Raw genomic sequence first — 19,116 nt, 5'->3', positions numbered from 1 at the left:
AACAATTGATAAAGTCCAAAAGGGAGTATTGTGTCTCCCTTTGTATATTCTGCATTGCTAAAATATATATATATGTAGGTATGACAAAAAAATAAGAACATATATTTATGTAAATAGTTCTTAGAAAATTTCCACTGTCCAGTCCAATACATCAAATGTATGACCGCGCATGGTTTTTCAGGGCTCGTTTACACTGCGCATGCTCCGTTCAGTTCCATCCGTAGCGGGTAGCTAGTCGACTGCGCCGTACTGCGGTAAAACAGTCCTGTCACTAAGTTCATTGTTGTTCTGCGTATTAGTGCAACTATTCATTTACTAAGGATATCTGTGATCTATTAAACCAACTGACTCGTCACCATCTACCCCGATCTATCCCGAACCTACACATAAAACAAGTAAGTCTTAAGTCATAAAAATATCACTTAAAAGCGTTGCGCAAATAGAGTCATTAAAACCATTTGAAACGTTTGCAGTTTTATAATAACACTTAATAATCGATTTTTATATATTAACTTATTCATAAGGATTCATAATCGGCATAGATAAAGAAATAGTTCAAGTTAGATCGATACATGCCCCACTTGAGTTTTCGTGTTAGTTCTACCTTGACCTTTTAGGCCCATGGTGCTCATTTGCATACCCTACCTATAGCTAGTTCATATATCTAGTACACAACTCTTTGTAGTTCGTTCATAGCTAGAACTGACGCTATTAAATACTGAACTTTTAAATGGTATAACAGATTTTTTTGATGGTAGATATGTACTTTCGACGTCAAAGATGTTTACACTTTTGCACCTTACTCCTTTGTAATAAGGCGAAAAGTGTAAACATATTTTTAACGTCGACTGTAAGTACCTACATAATGTTAATTTGCGTCATAAAATTTTCAATTATAGATGGTCAAGCAAAACTTGTCAGTAGAAAAAGGCGCGAAATTCAAATTTTCTATGAGACGCTATCCCTTCGCACCTACATTTTTCAAATTTGCCGCCTTTTTCTACTGACAAGATCTGCTTGACCAAGTATACCTACTTAACACAGACAATTTAAAATAATAACTGGCATACAATAATTTTCTTTCGCTACCCAACTGTACGTACTCATTTGTTTTTTTTTTTCAAGTGACAAGCGTGCAAACACGCCTTTACATAGTTTTGTTTTTCAGAATGGCAGCCGTGGAAGGCGTAGGACAGGGCACCGAGCTCGAGCAAGTACAAGCCAAATCCAGAGATGTCGCCAACAAGGTCAGACGGTTACTGGAGGTCAATTCGGACCTACATTTTGATAATCTAAATGGTGTTATTTAGCCTGTGGGCTCGATTCGGATTTTGAAATAGACATCTATTAGATATCTTTTAGACATCACCAAGATACGATAACGATATGTTTAAGATCTAACCTGTCAAATTTGACATTGGCGCGATTTTGGAGATACCTACTCTTGAACGATTTCCACAGGATATGACTTAGAGATCCTACTCACATCTAATAGGTCTCTTACTCTATCTAACGTAAAAGTGACATTGGTTGCCCGAATTGCGCTGCAAAAGAGAACTAGTTGATATCTAAACTATAACGTATCTAGAACGGATCTAGTACGTGTCGTCTCTTGTGAATATCTTGAAGTTCGAATACGGCAGTGTTTGTCTCGCTGGCTTCAATACATGTTCGTACAAGTACAAGTGAATGATAACAAAACGACATCATTTAGATATGAAAAGGTACGTTCGAATTGGCCCCCTGGACGCATGTGCAGCGACCTTGCGGCACTGCGCATAACAAACAAAGTAAACAAGTGTCATGTCCACTCAAAAATCATTAAAAGACAATTATCTTTCCTATGCAACCATGAAATTGATTTTTGACAGAAACTTTTGTATCTACGTAGTGCGATTTTCCAATGCTTGGCAGGTAGGTATTTGTATTTGGACGCGCGCCAAGTTAGGAAAGTGTAATGATACTTAGGTATAAATGTTTTCACAACTAGATGAAAGGTATTTTGCGTTCTTTGATTTAGATAGATTAGTTGTACCTTACATACTACACTCAGATTTAGATGGTGGCTATGAAGTTCAAACTTTAATATGAAATTCGGAATTCGCAAGTTCTGAGGAGTAAGTTATGCGTCGCAGTTAAAATAACTAGGTTTTTTTACTGCCCCTTGTGGAAAAGGCTTTAGTTTAGAGTGAACTTCTTACAAAGATTTCTTTGAGTTCTTACAAAGAGCATATTTATGCACTATTTTTTGTTTTTTTGAACAAATGTCGATTAGATTATTAATATGACTTAAATTTTATCGGGATTGCTGATCTGAAACCTGAAGCTGAAATCTGTTAGATACCGTAGTAACTACCCAACTACTTATAGCCACAAATACATCTATGGCCCACAACCTCAATAGGTATAGGAGTTTTACTCTAAAACTACAAATTTCAAATAATAGACACGCCTTGAAGAGCTGGACTAAAGTTGGGTGTTCTACGGTTCTGTTTTTCTCATTTACCCCTCTTGTTATTAGTACTAAGTATTTAATTGTCTTATTTCTTATTTACTTGCACGCTCTACTGTTTCAGTCGTTGGAAACCACCCGCCGCCTGTTGGCGCTCACCGAAGAGGTAACTCTACACACTTTTTCAACCCTCTACTTTGACTCTACATAATAAACAAACATCCCCTCAAGTACGCTCTGCATTCTTCACGGGATTGCGATGGGAATTGACCGAGGAGAATTAAATTTTGTTATTTTAATCTGTGCTTACTTTTGAGGTTGACTCTTTACTAAAAAAAATATTATAAATAACGAAAAAGATAAAAAATTAACGGGTATAAAACCATAGGTGACAAGAAAAGCACATATATCTCAGCATTCTCAGTATTTCACACTAGATGCACAAATATATCTATTAGGCCCACTTGCACCATCCCACTAACCCGGGATTAGGCGGTTAAACCGTGAACCTAGTGTCAAATTGTCTTGGTTACCATAGCAACTCCAGGTTTAACCGGTTAACTCCGCGTTAGTGGAATGGTGCAAGTGGGCCTTAGTGAGTTTAGAATGGTTTAGACATGAATGCATTATACGAGTATAAAGTACAGACTCTACTAGAGTTAGACCGAGAAAAATCTGCAGCAATTTTGATAGCCCACGCAGTGTAAGTGTTATTTTAAACGTCAAACTTCTATGAAATTATGACGTAAAAATAACACTTTCACTCCGTTGGCTATCAAAATCACTGCAGACTTTTCTTTTCTCTAAGAATCAGTGTACTCGTTCAATTAACCCCGGGCAGTCGCGGGAATGCACAGCCATCTAACATGACATAAATACGTTACCACAATTACCAAAACCTAACACTTACCTTCTTTTAACGCTGCCAGAGTAAGGAAGCTGGCATAAAATGCCTTGTCGCTCTCGACGACCAGGGAGGTAAGAACCAATCATGCATATTACCTTTGTAATGTTAATGTTATTCATTTAATGATAAACTTAAATTAACCGCCTGTTAAAACGTCGTAGGGTTAGCTGACAAAGAGGCATGAGGAAGACTAAAAGGGTACTGCATTCTGCATTTAAATCCGTTAGTTTCAATCCTTACAAAGATGTTGGCATCCTTGTGTCGCTGGTGCGTTTGCCAATTCTGTTTTGTGTAATTTTTTTGAAAAGTATATAGGAAAAATATATGCAAATAGTCAGACGGATAGGTAAAAAGATACTCGTAATTAGTAAATTAAATAACAGTACAAAAAGCATGCAATATACTAAATAAAACAACCGCCAAAAATATTTCCAGACAAAAGTTTTACGGATTTATATATTCCAAAATTCTTATACCCTTATAATCTGTGTGGTTTAAACCGAAAACTTTATTTAAAATATTTTATTTATTTACTTTCACTCCACGGTAGCTTAAACTTACCAAAAATCTCAGCACGTAAATTATCAATTCCATTTTTAAAAGCTAGAGTTTCAGTTTTCAATGCACGTGATTTCTTTTGCTATCTAAACGGCTTTATTCACAGTTCCCATTTCATGACAATCAAACTTAGCACAAATCAGATTTGGCAAGCGCACCGACGGTATGCTCTTTACTTTTCCGATATATGTGTGTCCGTGTATGAATGGCTTACATCTTTGGACAATCCCTGAGTTTCTTAGCTTACTATGCAACTGGCACATGATTGGAGTATGTAGAACGTTGGCATGAATCACCCGCCGCCGCTCCTTGAACTGATTTGGCACATAGGGCCGGATTAAGCCAAATAGATTCCTCCAATTCGAGGCTCGAAAGCCCTCTACCGTTAGGTAGTTAGCCTGCAGGGCCCATAGGCAGCGCTGAACATATCCATAGGCCTTTATGGATAACCTGCTCTACTGATCCGGGGTAACCGATGGACGAAAACGTAGCGCAAACTTGATCAAACAAAAATGGTCATTGCAATAAACGCCTGTGACAGACGTACAGACAGACGCCAAGGTGATTCCATTTGTGATCCATTATGCCATTAACATCTGAGTTAGCAAAAAATATAGTGTCTCCTGTCCCCATCTAAACTTGGGCTGCCGTATACAGACCCTGTAATTAATCTGGAGTTCAAAATCCAAAACAACTCTTGCTCATTTCTTTTCACAGACCACGTTGTAAATTTGTATTTGAAAGGGAATGAATACTTGATCGTAGCTTGGATTTTCGGCTTCAGATCGAACCCGGACCATATTTGACTGCGACATATGTGTCAGACGTAGCCTTCTTCTTCTCTTCTTGTACCTAGCGCGATCTCCCAGCAGGTGCTAGGGCCGCTTCACTCAATCTTCGCATCTTCCAGAGGGCAAAGAACCAAGACGCCTATAAATTATAATAAAACAGTCCGCAAAAATATCTTTATTGACTGTTGCGTCTTGGATTTCTGCACTTGACTGCACTACTGACTGAGCTAGTGCACTTTGTTTTGCTGCCCTGTGCATGCGATGTTACTGTCGATCGATGTGTCGTATCGTATATATCTGTTATAAAACTTATAAATGTGTACTTGTGTAGATTCGGAATGAATGTGTAACCAACTTATTTGTCCGTGTCATTTATGTATCTCTGAATCGAAATTTTATGCCTTGTCTTCCTAAACTTGAATATTTGCCACCGGCAAATAAAAGTGGGTCTGGCTGTTTTTGAAGACTGACTTTTAATAGTTGTAATTATTGTATTTTTGACTCACAGAGCAACTGGATAACATCGAGAAGGGGATGAACACCGTGCATACCGACATGCACCAAGCTGAGAAGAGTCTCAAGGAGATGGAAAAGTGGTGCGGGCTCTGCACACTTCCCTGGAAAAAGTACGTTTAAGCATAGCAAATCTCATTGAATAATTTTACGGTTTAGACTCACTTATTTTTAGTTACTCGCGCTACATGATTCGGAAAGCCTAGGTCTCCTATTATTCAATGTTAGTATGTCTCACAACAGTTTATATTCGATTATAGCAAATCTCTTTTAATATTTTAAATATTCGACAATTCGAAAAATAAGTACTTATGTAAATTATTATATCATTGTAAAACTTACTTAACATAACGTTAAAAAAATCTTTCTTTCATCTACATTTCTACAGGTTCACTTATACGTGTTTTTATTTTTGTGTTATTTAAAGTATATGATTTTTAAAAGGAAAAAACTAGGTAAAGCAGAAGCAAATGAACATCAAAGTTTCTATCATTGTATTATTGTAGGAAGCATTGATCAATATAATATATGATCGTAAATAATATTAAGTTAATTAATTTGTTTTAAATCAAACACAATATTAACACTGAATGACAACTGTCAGAAGACATTGTTGCGAGATAATACTTGTCGAACGCTATCGAGGTTTATTTACCTAGTTAAATTAAAAAGGTGGTGTCGATAGTTTTACATTTTGTGTGGAGTGGCGGCAGAGTGGCGGGAGTGTGCATTAGACAGAGCCAAGTGGCGGGAAAGAGGAGAGGCCTTTGCCCAGTGGGACAGTATTATATTATTTGAGTGGGACACACTAATTGGCTAAAAAAAGGTGCTGGAGGTCCTTCCCAATTGTTTTGTGAAAATTATGCTGTTTCTTAAATACAAACATCTCCTCTACTTCATCTTCCTAAAGAGAAATACCCGATGGAAACCGCAACTAAACATTTCAATCGTATTACAGAGGTCCTGCTAAAAAGAAGACGGACAACGACGTATGGACGGGCAAGAACGAAAGCAAGGTGGTCAATAACCAGCCGCAGCGAGTGATGACCGACGAGCGGAATGGCTGTGGGCCTATGACCGGATACATTGGCAGGTTAGTTATCAATCATCATACCGGGTGTGGCCTGTAACATGAACAAATAAATAAAACATAGATTGTACTCCTCAAACGGTGACACTTTTGTTCAACAAGTTTTAAAAATTATGAAGTATTTAGACTCCCTATTTTTCATACAAAATAAATATTATCTTCAATGGACGCCATCGCCACGCCATATCATTGTGATTGACGTTGCTTGTCACGCCTTAAACATAACAAAATTCGCAATACATTGCGTCTTAGAATAAACTTTAAAGTGTATTAAAAATCAAACCACAAGTTATTTTTAAAAGTTGCTGAACAAATGTTGGTCAGTATGAGGAGTACAGCCTACAGTTAAATTTTTTGCTCGTATTACAGGCCACACCCGGTATATTCTTTATAAAAAAGACATACTTGAATTATCTTGCTACTGACGGCCTCCGTAGCCTAGTCGGTAGTGACCTTGCCTACGAAGCTGAGGTCCCGGGTTCGAATCCCGGTAATAGCACTTATTTCTATGATCACCACAAATATTTGCAGCTGAGTTAAGGATGATGATGATTTATCATCATCGTTGATGATGTTTTATATGTATTTAAGTTATAAGGGTGGCCAAAAAATAAGTGCAACTGGCAACGGGAATGTACTTAATTCTTGGCCACCCTGTATAAAACATAGGGTTGCTTGAATTTTTCTACTTGTTGAAATCTAGTCGCTGACCTTTCAGATAATAGCTGCTTCTTGGCACGTAGACATTTGCTTACGAGTACCCACCGTTTGAGCCAATGAAAATTTACCGGGGTGATATTTATCATTATCATCAGATGGTCTTCGAGACAGAGATTGACTTTGGTGTGCTTTTCTGTTAAAATTGATTCCTAAGACTAGGTATTTCTAACCTCCTCAGTAAGGTAAATCTTTACCAATACATTCCACGACTATTCTCTTTCCGAACCAGTGTTGCCAGGGCTCTGGAGTCCTAAGTTACGTTTCCCTAAAAGTCACGTTTTTGCTGCTTAAGTCACATTTTTATATTATTGTATTGTATGGGTAGGTATAGCTGGTCAAGCAAATCTTGTCAGTACAAAAAGCCGCGAAATTCAAATTTTCTATGAGACGATATCCCTTTGCTCCTACATTTTTCAAATTTGACGCCTTTTTCTACTGACAAGATCTGCTTGACCAACTTTAAATCGATTTTCAGATTCAGAAAATAATATATTTCACAAAAAATCTACTAACTTTATATGATTTTTCTTTTTGAAACACACATTTTCATACTTAATGCTATTTGTGATCGATTTCATGAATTTTAAGGCGTATCCAGACTAGTCAATTTTTCGCCAATCTGATTAAATTGCCCGATCGAATCAGGACGTGCGGACGCAAACGCCAATTTGGCTCGCCGAATCAAATCGCCGATTATGACCGATATTACCGATAAAACGGAGTAAGGGCGCAAGAATACCAATTTGTGACGCCAGTATTTTCGTTTTGGGGCATTTTTTCAATTTAGGGGTACTAATATAATATCACCATAAATCTATTGATATTTTTGTTCCTGAAAATAATCAATTCTACCAGCAAAATTTGCACTTGATTACTTTGCCTCACATGTGGATAAAATGCAACTTTCTTATCAGTTTTTGAACAATCACGAGAGCCTTTAAGCGGTATCCAGACGGGATGAACAAATCGACTGATTTGATCAGAAATAAAATTGGCGTCAATCTCCGATTTAAGGCGTATTCAGATTAGTCAAATTTTCGCCAATCTGATTAAACTGCCCGATCGAATCAGAGGCCGCCAGAGGCGTATAGATAACTACTAGGTATACTATCAAACTAAATAACACCGTCATGTCAAGGTAACAAGTCTCATTTTGCCACGACTATTATAATAAACGTGATGGTGGATGTAACGTCAAAGTGCCAGTGCAAGTGTCAACTTGGGTGCGTTCACTGCGTTCCTAAATAATACGAATTGCAGAATTAAACTTGTCCATAATTCAACTAGCTTAAAAAGTCACAAAAATTGCCTCATGATCGAAAGTCACGCACATGTCACACGAGAAGGCCAAAATTCACGAAAAATGTGACTTTTGTGACCATCTGGCAACACTGTTCCGAACAGACTAATAATTGGATCTTGATGATAAGCAATACCTAAAGTGTGTCAGCCTACATTTATTTTGCAATAAGATGTCAACTCAAAAAATTGACGCTTAAAGTTAACATTTTATTGAAAAATTTATATGGGTTGACATATTTTTGCTAAACAGCATCCAATTACAGCACCTCCGCTCTTCAAATATTGACTCCTAATAATGTATGAGTTAATGAGGTGATGGTTTGTTATATGTATTTATTTGCGTATTTATTTTTGCGGTGGTAGGGTGGGAACATTGATTGCATGTAAAAATACGCAAGTAAGTATAACCGGTTAGCACTGATTGACTAGCACGTAATCGTTTCGCGAATTAGCGAAGTAAAATTTTGGTTTTAATTCCTAAATGAGTGTTATCAATTATTCCAGGATAACAAACGACGCGCTGGAAGATGAGATGGAGGAGTGCATGGTACAGGTGAACACCAACATCGGCAATCTGAGGAACATGGCTCTCGACATCGGCTCCGAGCTCTCCAACCAGAATAACCAGATTGAGCGCATCCAGCGTAAGGTAAGACATACATACACACATACATACATACATACATATCATCATCATCATCATATCAGCCAGAGGACGTCCACTGCTGGACATAGGCCTCCCCCAAAGAGTGCGACAATGACCGGTCTTGCGCCACCCGCATCCAGCGGACTCCCGCGACCTTCACCAGGTCATCAGTCCACCTTGTGGGGGGTCTACCCACGGTGCGCCTTCCGGTACGTACTTCCGTACTGTACGTACCGTATTACATACATATAATCACGCCTATTTCCTGGAGGGGTAGGCAGAGACCACGTATTTCCACTTGCTACGATCCTGACATACCTCTTTCGCTTCCTTCACATTCATAACATTCCTCATACAGACATCAATTTTAAGTCCTATCATCTTAATAAGAGTTTCCTTTTTAGGGTTCCGTACCCAAAGGGTAAAACGGGACCCTATGATAGCTAGACAGTTGAAATTTTCACAGATGATGTATTTCTGTTGCCACTATAACAACAAATACTAAAAAGTACGGAACCCTCGGTGGGCGAGTCCGACTCGCACTTGTCCGGGTTTTCAAGATATTTTTTCTGCTGAGGATAGATGTTACTTTGTCCCTCTTGTCTCTATCCCAGCAGCACAATAGCTGATAATGACAATAAAACTCACAGCTTATAACATCAACCTGAGATCTGGGCCATAGTAACAATACGAGCAGAAGAATCATAAAGCAAAGCCATCGATAGCTTAAAGAGTTGCCAACGTTCCTCGTAAAAGTTAACCACTAATAGAGTAGCTCAGATTTGTATGTCTAGTAGAAAAGTCTTTACATCTTTACTTTACACTCTACTGCAGAAGAGACATGTTATTGTGGCGGTTCTTTATATTGAAATTGTATTTGGGATAGCAAAAGCACAAAGACAGCCGTACGAACCTCCTTTTCTCGAAGTCTTAAACTTTATTTTCACATCATCTATTCGGAAAAGGGATTTTTCTTCCCTGCTAGGAGGGATCAAAGTGGTATGGCACTTTTTTGTACTAGGACAATATTTTTTTTGCATAGTGTATTTTAGTTTAAATTATATTTTGAAACATAATAATTTCCTCACAGGTGGTATGAAAAGCAGTATGTGGATATTTACACATGGTAGGAAAATTATTTCCACCTTGGGCGTTAACACTTGAATACCTCACTATGTTCGGGATTCTATTAAGAAATCCTGCGCTTCGTTCAATTTACGCCCTCGCCGTAAATATGTCATTTTGCACCCTTGTGACACAATTTACTATTATAGAAATAAAATTCGATATTGACTAATAATTATATTTTTTCCCCAGGCCGATTCGAACGTGGACACTCTGAAGGATGCCAACGAACGAGCGCACAAACTGATGAAGAGTTAAACACTATATCTATCGACAATAATTTCTTTATAGATAGGGTCGTATATTACCCTACATGTAGAAAACTAGCTATAATCGGAGTGCTGTGATGCATTATACGAATCTGGATACATACAAAGAAATTGATACATCCTTTGTAACCATAGACAAATCAACTATTGAATGAAATGTGGGGGTGAACGGGTGAACGTTAGATAATGAGAATTTTTGGCTAGATGGCGCTGCACGGTGAATTGCATCATTGCATCAAGCAGACTAAGTACATTGTCAAATATAATTACAGTAGTATCCGCTTATAATGACATCGAAGGGTACTGACAAACACGTCATACTAAGCGGATGTCATATAAAACATAGTTGTACAACTGCTTATTTTTGTTATGTTTAATCTCAAACTCCTTTGTGAGAAATGAGTTTTATTAAACTTGTAACAAATATCAACTTGTCACTGAGAATCAAAACTAAAATACCTACCTTACACGCCACGAACGCACCAAACGTCCTCGCAGGAAAAGACGTCGTGACGGCCACGAAAACCAGCGAATGTGTCAGTATAACCGGACATAATTTCATGGAAATAGGATTTTTAGGTCATAGTAAGCGATTTGTCACTATAAGCGAAGTCATCTTATCCGAATTCATCACAAAGAATTTTATATGAAAACCAAACTTCGCACAGTAATTACGTCATAGTAAGCGGTTGGTCAGTATAAGCGGAGTCATAATAAACGGATTCTACTGTAATTGTCATTCTAACTAGTTAGTGCAAAATGCTATGAAATATTGTTCAACTGTGTACGTCTATAATTATAGTTGATTTGTCTATGGAATATGGCGTTTAGTTTTGCATCGGCTATCCTATTTGATATATCAGAATGGCTAGAAACATTCGCCATCAGATATATGGGAGCGGCCAAGATCCTCAAGAATATCTGAACGTGCATTTTAACTTCTTGATAAAAGAGGCTTTTAAAACCTCGACCGCTCCGATATATCTGATGGCGACTGTAGCTTCTTGGAGCGAGCGGCTCTAGCACAACTAACTAACGCGCGCGCATAGGAGTTAACTACCCTCCTATTTCTAATAAACGTGGAGACGTTAACTGTAGCGTGTGAATGAGTTGTGGTAGAAAGAGACAAAATAAATAGAGTCTAAGCTTCTTCTTCCTTGGTAGTTGTCGTTACTATATTATATTTTGCCTTAATAGACGGCTAGCTCTAACTTCCATTAAATGCGAGCTCATAAATATATCACATCTGTTATATTTAATGAATGCTTGTTACGCATGTAAGAATTGGCTTTAAGGACTCGCATCCAGGCCATAATTGTTTAAAAAACCTTTTGAGTCGCACTTTTATGAAATGATTATGGTTTGATTAACGCCGTTCTCAAAATGCGCTGTTCCAATTTTAGAAAATGACTGTTTTATTTTTCAGTTTAAAAATGAAAATATTGTACTGAACTTTGAAAATAGTATCTTAGTAGGTACTTGATCAATAATTAGCATGAATGAACTAAATTTGTTAAAAAAAACATAATCATATACCTACAGTGTGTGTATCTAGATTTTGAAAGCTCATTTTTATTGAGTCTAAGATAATATTTAGGTAACCCTCTCGAGCTGGTAAAAATGAAAATATGGAGAAATACACTTTCTTGCATGTGGCCGTTGTTACATAAAAAATAATAGAAATGGCTCTAATAACATAAAGGCTGTGGAACGAACGGGCGCAGGGCTCGCGGGTACCAATTAACGCATGTGGTACCTGCACTCTATGTATTCCATGTTTATCTACATTCTTAACGAAATTAAATAATTTTTCAATATTTGCCTCAACCAGTTATCTATTTAAAACTTGTTCTTTAAAGTTTTCATAGTTTATAACAAATCTAATAGATTAGCATAGCTAGTTATAGAAGCAATAATTATATAAACTGTTTGTGAGTTAATTAATAAAACTGTAATTTAATAATTGATGAATCGAATAAGTAGGTAGGCTATCATTATATTATATATTATTAAACCAAAATAAGTACTTTTATTTATAACCCCTTCAAATAATGCAACTTTAATTTTTACTTTAGCGCCATCTAGCGTCGAGTAGCAGAACCACTAGGACAACCTCAATTAGAAAAATATATTGCTAGATGGCGCTGTTATTAAAAATTAAAACCAATTTTTTATAAGCAGCATTACATAGTTATTTGTAAATATATATAACTAGTATTTTTTTACATTTTCAAGCAATTAATTGACATAAACAGTGGATTTATAAAATTACAAAAAAAAAATTGTAAATATACCTATTTTGACAGGCTTCAACTGTCAAATCGCTTTGACAAATGACACTTGGTGCACAAATTGCTAATATTTAGCAACAGGGGCCAAGTTCCCAAAACGAAAGAGCGTTAATTCTCACAAGATCTTCACAGACTTACCTTTGTTTATTACTTCAAGGTACAGTTGATGCACTTTTGCATTCACTTTTGATAATTCACGCGCATGACAGTTATAACAAAGGTCAATGCGCAGTCGAAAAACATTGCGCATTTCGTTTTCTTGACTAACCTTACAGAGTTGGGTTGAGTGTCGATCGACCACCAGCGAACGCTCGCAGCAGCCGCCAGCCCGTGCTAGAGGGCGAAAGCCTTTCCAACCATCCTTGTGCTGTTTTGGTGCCTAGTGGGTGTAAAGTGTCAACAACCCCTTTTTGTTGTGCCGTGCTAGAATAAACCCACAAGTAAGTGAATTTATTTTTAGTTTTACTTTTTATTAAGTTGTATTTTGATATAATAAGTTGAGTTGCGAAGACGGATTTGCATACAAGATAAGAGATAACTGTTTTGATTAGTGGAATTTTAAGAGGATGCTAAACGTTTTGCATGAATGATGTCATGGGCGGGATTTGCCGAGTTTCACGTCGTGGCAATGATAGATCATCAATCTTGTTGGATATGCTAAATCATCTATTAAGAATAGGCTTGGCAACAAGTCAAAGATAAATTATATCTTATAGAAACTTAAATTCACTTTGTTGAATAATTACTTTTATGACCAGGTATTGTAGGTACTTATGTTAGATTTTGTATGCTAAATTCATGTTCTGGCACCTGTTGTCATGAGTTGTAATTAAAACTAACATATTTTTTGTGGTGACTCACTTCCTGGCTGTACCATATATATATTATCAGTTCCATTCATGTTTTTATCTCATTTGAAGCTGAACTAAATTCCTTTAAAATTAAGTATTTAAAAGTTTGGTAAAGTTAGATTAATATTAAATACAATTTTACATGCTCAAGTTATCTGAATAAGTTCAAATTGTTAATATTTAAAAAAATTGCTGGGAAAGTCCTCAACTTATATGCTTTTATTGTTTATTGTTCTGTTATATTTTTTTATTAACTTTAAATTATTAACAGCACTATTATTTATTTGAGTGTTACTTTAAACAGAAGAAAAATCCATTAAAAAAAGGACAGGAAGGATGAGACTTAGTATACAGTCAGGTTGACTCTTATAAATAATGTATATTATTTAAAAAAAAATACTTATATGTAATTTATAATTTCATCTTGTTTAATTTGTTTTGGTGGCTTCAACTAACATTAATAGCATTCATTTTGTACATAGGGTCATTGCGTCCGTTTACCGTCCAGTGCCTGTTTCCATCCACTTGGCATAGTTGCTACAGAAGTGCATATAATTACTTGCTAACAAGAGACAAAATTTAATCATTTCGTAGTCTAAGCCTATAGGCTTTCTATAGAAAGTTAGAAACATAGATTAATATTGTTATAATTATCAATACGAGGAAAACTGTTTTTCAAACATAGACAAACTTCAAAACTGTATTTCAGTACAGTTTGATGTTATGTTTTTTATCTTATCTTTTCCACTTATCTACTCATTAGTGTTGTTTCAGCCGTGCAATGTGTAATATGTGTTTCAATGAACGGAATAAGTTCCTAAATCATTACTAACAGTTACAACTTACGAGTAACTTGATCAATATGAGGGAGCTTGAAAAATTGTAAGTAGTTTCTTGATGTTTTATGCGAATTGCCGACCAATAAATGGTAACTAATCTCCTACTAAAAAATACTGGCATTTGAGTTGCTTCATATATCCAATATTAGGGATTAATACACAAAATAACCCAGCAGATGTCATTCACTATAGTTGTCATACTAGATATCTATGCTAGGCCTTTTTAGGCCACCAATTAAGCCAGACAACCATCTATCAAACAGAAGTGGAACTCTTGCAAGCTAAGAAACAATATGCGACATGGAGGACCATTTGTTACCATTACCTGTTATGTCAACAATTGGTTACTTATGACTGGATTTTCTGTATGAGTATGAACCCCAGTGAATAAGATCTCACCCTAGTCTGGGTAGTTTATTACTTTTATTAGTGTTGTATGAAGATTTATTTTCATACAAATAAATGTACCTAATAATTACCAGTATTTAACCTGCTGGTGTTCTTGCGCACGGCCCCTTAAGACTTCCCTGGTAGCAGTCCCCTAAGGCCTCTCTAAACCTATATTTAGATCACGGTTTATCCAATATTTTGATCTAAACTAAACATGTAAAAATAAATAAATAAATGTGATAATTTATTCACTCTGGACTAACTTTGCATCAGCAGGACTCGTTGTACAATATCTATTACCTATTAAATTGTATCTATAACTATAACACTATCACATAGGGTTTGCAATCTGGATCCGAAATGTATGAAATTATCCGGATCTGGATCCGAATCCGTCGTGCAAACCCTACTTTCACATCATCCAATGTAGTCCATAAGGGAAATGTTATCTAATAAGGACCAATGTCCATAAAAGCCGTAATTCGACCATATTAAATGGTTATCATACCGAGCATGAATAGGTATCGTAAAACTTAATTCCCATATGAGTTCATCCACATATTACGTCACAGCAACAGGGATGGGGGAGGGGGGTGTTATTGCCAAGTATGACAGTATACGTATTAAGCTCGGGCCTCACTTATCCCACGTACGCATCGTATGCAATGCATTATGCCATCTGAACCCTCAAAATTTGTACGCTTAGAAGCATACTTGTCATACGCAACGCAACGCATGACAAGTATGTTTCTAAGCATACAACTTTCAGGGTTCAGATTGTCCTAATGCATTGCATACGTACGTACGTGGGATAAGTGTGTCCCTGCCTTTAACGACCTATCTTTTTTCTATGAAAAAGTTTGACAAGGGGGGAGTAGGGGTCTAAAAAATCGAAAGTTAATTAATGGATGACCCGTGTCACATTCGGTATGGATGGATCAAACGAAATTTAAAGATAGAGGACCTTAAAAGCTACCCCATGTATGTTTAGCGAAAATTAAGACGAAACAGGAGCTGAGTTTTAAATATTTTAGGTAAATATACCCGTCTCGCTAACGGAAGCGGCTCCTAAAACTAGTGCGATAAGGACAAGGCGAAAAATCCTGCGTAAAAAACTCAGAATTCGAGGTTTCGTACTCGACTGTTTCCTCCTCCAAAACTTAACCAACAGTGTTGCCAACTTGGATTTTGAAAAAATGCTAGACTAATGTCTAGATTATGCCAAAATTATGCCAAAGTTTTTTGAAATATGCTAAAAAAATGCTAATATGTCAACTTGAAATTAGATACTTAAAACACATACATTTTTTAAATTTGCCGCCTTTTACACTGACAAGATCTGCTTGACCAACTTTATATACTTATATAGTCTGTCGACGTCCATCCGTTCACAAAAGTCAAAATTCATATGAAAATATGAACCACATAAGCAGAGATGTGACTTATTTGAAATACTTGTATTTAAAATGCAAATACAAAATGCAAAATACCTATTTAGTATTTTGTATTTAAATACCTTTTGAAGAAAACCATTTTGTATTTTATTTGAAATAGTTTTTGGGACCTATTTTCTATTTTCAAAATAAAAAATACTTTAAAGTAGGTAGGTAGGTGGGTAGGTAGGTAGGTAGGAGTTACAATCTCTTCTGATGTTACAATCCTGGCAACTCTCTCATTCTTTTAACATGGAACTGTTGAATCTGTTTAGTAACGTCGCACATGACCACAAGCGTAGCGAGTGGTTAAAAAAGTGGAATCTTGAGTGTTGCGAGGGTTTCAAGGCACGAGAGGAGGACAAATTTTTCTGCCCTGCTGAAACACAAACGAGACGTTTTCATCACACTAACGAGAGGCATTATACAAGCTGTAAAACATTACAAATTAATGCTTTAAAAGTTGGCCGTTAAAAACCATCATCCATACATCCTACCGGTTAAAAACAACTAGAAATTTGCACTTTATAGATTTGATTGATGAAGAAGAGGATTGGTTTCAAACAATAACGAGTCTTTTCAACTCAGAAATTCCGAGTAATACTTTTTAATTCAGACTAGGTATTCACTATTCAGAGTATCTTTTATCGCAAAGTATTTGTATTTTTAAAAAGCATTTTGAAAATACCTATTTGGTATTTTGTATTTAAATACAAATTCAAAAACTATTTTGTATTTTGCATTTGAAATAGTAATATCAAGGAAGTATTTGTATTTTGTATTTAAATACTTTTTATAAAGTATTTTTCGCATCTCTGCACATAAGGCGATGGCGCATATTGTTGCTGCCAAGTTGGTGCAAACTTGGCTTAGACTAAATTATGCTAAAAAATATGCCAGATGCTAAATGGAAAATTTTGGTGCCAAAGCAAGTGAAAATATGCCAGATCTGGGGTCAATTATGCCAAGTTGGCAACACTGTTAACCAATCGTAACCAAATTGGGAAATCTAAATGATTATGAAATTATCTGTGTCGGACCGTTTTGCTTTTTTGGCTAATTGATATCAGTTTTGAATACTACCCCTCTCATTGCAGCATAGTCAATGAGGCCATTTTGGCAATTTTTGAAGGGCTCTAGCGCCTTCAAAAACAAAAATATCAAAAAAAGCAAAACGGTCCGACACAGATATTAACAATATTAATTTGTGTTGAAAAAATCGTTGCTCTAGCATTAAAACCCACGGAGGAAACAGTCGAGTACATTTGTATGGAGAAATGACCACTCCTGTTGGCTCTTTTAACGATTTCTCCGAAACCATCCTAGTAATCGGCAGCTCTTAACCCTTTGATCGCAAACACCAATCTTCTTGCATTCCAACAAGGTTCAAGATGGCGCACCGTGATTATAGGCGTGGCGTTCATAGGGTTAAAGCTCCCTATTTAACATTGGCCTTCGTTTGGTCTATAATAAACGTGACACCCTGTATTTAATTTACCCATTATTTCCTAAAATACGCCGGGTTTCTCCGGCTTTCAATTAGATATCACGCAGATATGTTTGACGTCATATCTCCACTTTCCACCTACTCGTACGGGGTGACAGTTGAAGTACGAATGTGATAAATGCTTCTCGTCCCACGCCGAAAGGGTGACATATTGCGCGCGAATATGATAATACCATCACATTTATATATGTATGTTCTTCTGTCTCAAACTGAGACATTCAGTAAAGTGTAAAGCAATGCTTTCACTTAAATACCTTTACATTGTCGTAAACTCGTGACAAGTCTGTCTAAACTGGTGAAGGAAATGAAGTTCAGCGGGCTTCGCAACGCATAAAGGAAGTTCTTACAAGTCTCTTCAAAAGTAAAAAAAAAGTCAAAAGCATTTATTTCTCCAACATAGGTATATACATAAGTATAGGTCCCATATATGTCATCATTGTATCACTATGTTGCACCATAAGGCGTACAATTTTTTATTCAAATCAACAATATTTATGTTATATCCGATGTACCTGTATTCCTCTTCCGTACAATAAAGTGTTACTTTGCTTTACAAATCTGTTATTCTACAGGAAGACAGCCATACCAACCTAAAAGCTTTTCAAAGGCATAAAAGCAATACGTAAATGGCCGATATTGTATTTCAATAACATTAAAGATCTCACTTCAGTCATCTAATAAAAGGTCAAAATACCGGACAAATCGAACAATACCGGCCCGGGGTGTGTCGGATGACCCATTCGGCCGGACCTAATTACGTAACGTCAGATAGACGTGTACTATATCACAACTGACTATTAGTACAATCATTATAGATTTTGACCCGTGAATAATTAGTTCTTGGATTTTTTTTTCGTAGGTCCCTCGGGGGGATCACTGGGAGTGTAAATTCAAAAAGTAGGCTGAATCAGGCTCCTGCGTATATTCGAAAAATGGTTTTTTTTCCAAAAAAAACGGTTTTTCTTCAATAACTCAACCATTTTTGATTTTACAGTAAAACCGTAAGGACAAAAATTGTAGGAAATTTGATTCTCTACAAGTTAGTCCAGTCATTATATCCAAAAAACCGACCCTTCCCGTGAATAATCAGTTCTTGGATTTTTTTTCGTACGTCCCTCGGGGGAATCACTGGGAGTGTAAATTCAAAAAGTAGACTGAATCAGGGTCCTGTGTATATTCGTAAAAAAGGTTTTTCTTGAATAACTCGGTCATTTTTGATTTTACAGTAAAACCGTGAGGACAAAAATTTTAGAAAATTTGATTCTCTACAAGTTTATTTCTCTTCATTTATGCCGTAAAGTTGAACATAAACGAGATAATGATAATATTTCGAATTTGTCGCGTTTTTAGGTCCAATTCAAAAAATATCGTATTGGTGCAAAAAAAAGTTCGAACAAAAATTGTTCAGAATTTGATTCTCTACAACTTTGTT

General features: G+C 36.4%; 2 protein-coding genes across 6 annotated transcripts in view; both read left to right on the top strand.

The window, feature by feature from the left end:
- Nucleotides 1–203: 203 nt before the first annotated feature.
- LOC134673514 (synaptosomal-associated protein 25-like) lies at nucleotides 204–11,725 on the top strand. The gene is made up of 8 exons (XM_063531506.1): nucleotides 204–395; nucleotides 1,169–1,247; nucleotides 2,577–2,618; nucleotides 3,382–3,430; nucleotides 5,217–5,334; nucleotides 6,180–6,314; nucleotides 8,838–8,982; nucleotides 10,297–11,725. Exons 2-8 carry the CDS (start codon nucleotides 1,170–1,172, stop codon nucleotides 10,360–10,362), a joined length of 633 nt encoding a protein of 210 aa, XP_063387576.1. The 5' UTR covers nucleotides 204–395; nucleotide 1,169; the 3' UTR covers nucleotides 10,363–11,725.
- Nucleotides 11,726–12,689: 964 nt separating this feature from the next.
- Nucleotides 12,690–19,116, top strand: part of LOC134673163 (synaptosomal-associated protein 25-like) — a 53,856-nt gene continuing 47,429 nt past the window's right edge. For 3 of the 5 annotated variants that reach the window (XM_063531110.1, XM_063531112.1, XM_063531111.1), the window contains exon 1: nucleotides 14,363–14,397. In XM_063531110.1, the coding sequence (XP_063387180.1) occupies nucleotides 14,378–14,397 (20 nt within the window). In that variant the 5' untranslated portion in view covers nucleotides 14,363–14,377. Of the gene's footprint in view, nucleotides 13,105–14,362; nucleotides 14,398–19,116 lie in introns of those variants that run through there. The other 2 variants (XM_063531113.1, XM_063531114.1) reach the window with 2 other exon arrangements.

Source organism: Cydia fagiglandana, chromosome 18 (genome assembly GCF_963556715.1).
Source record: "Cydia fagiglandana chromosome 18, ilCydFagi1.1, whole genome shotgun sequence".
In the NCBI taxonomy this organism is placed as follows: domain Eukaryota; kingdom Metazoa; phylum Arthropoda; class Insecta; order Lepidoptera; family Tortricidae; genus Cydia; species Cydia fagiglandana.
This window is presented reverse-complemented; position numbering and strand designations above follow the sequence as displayed.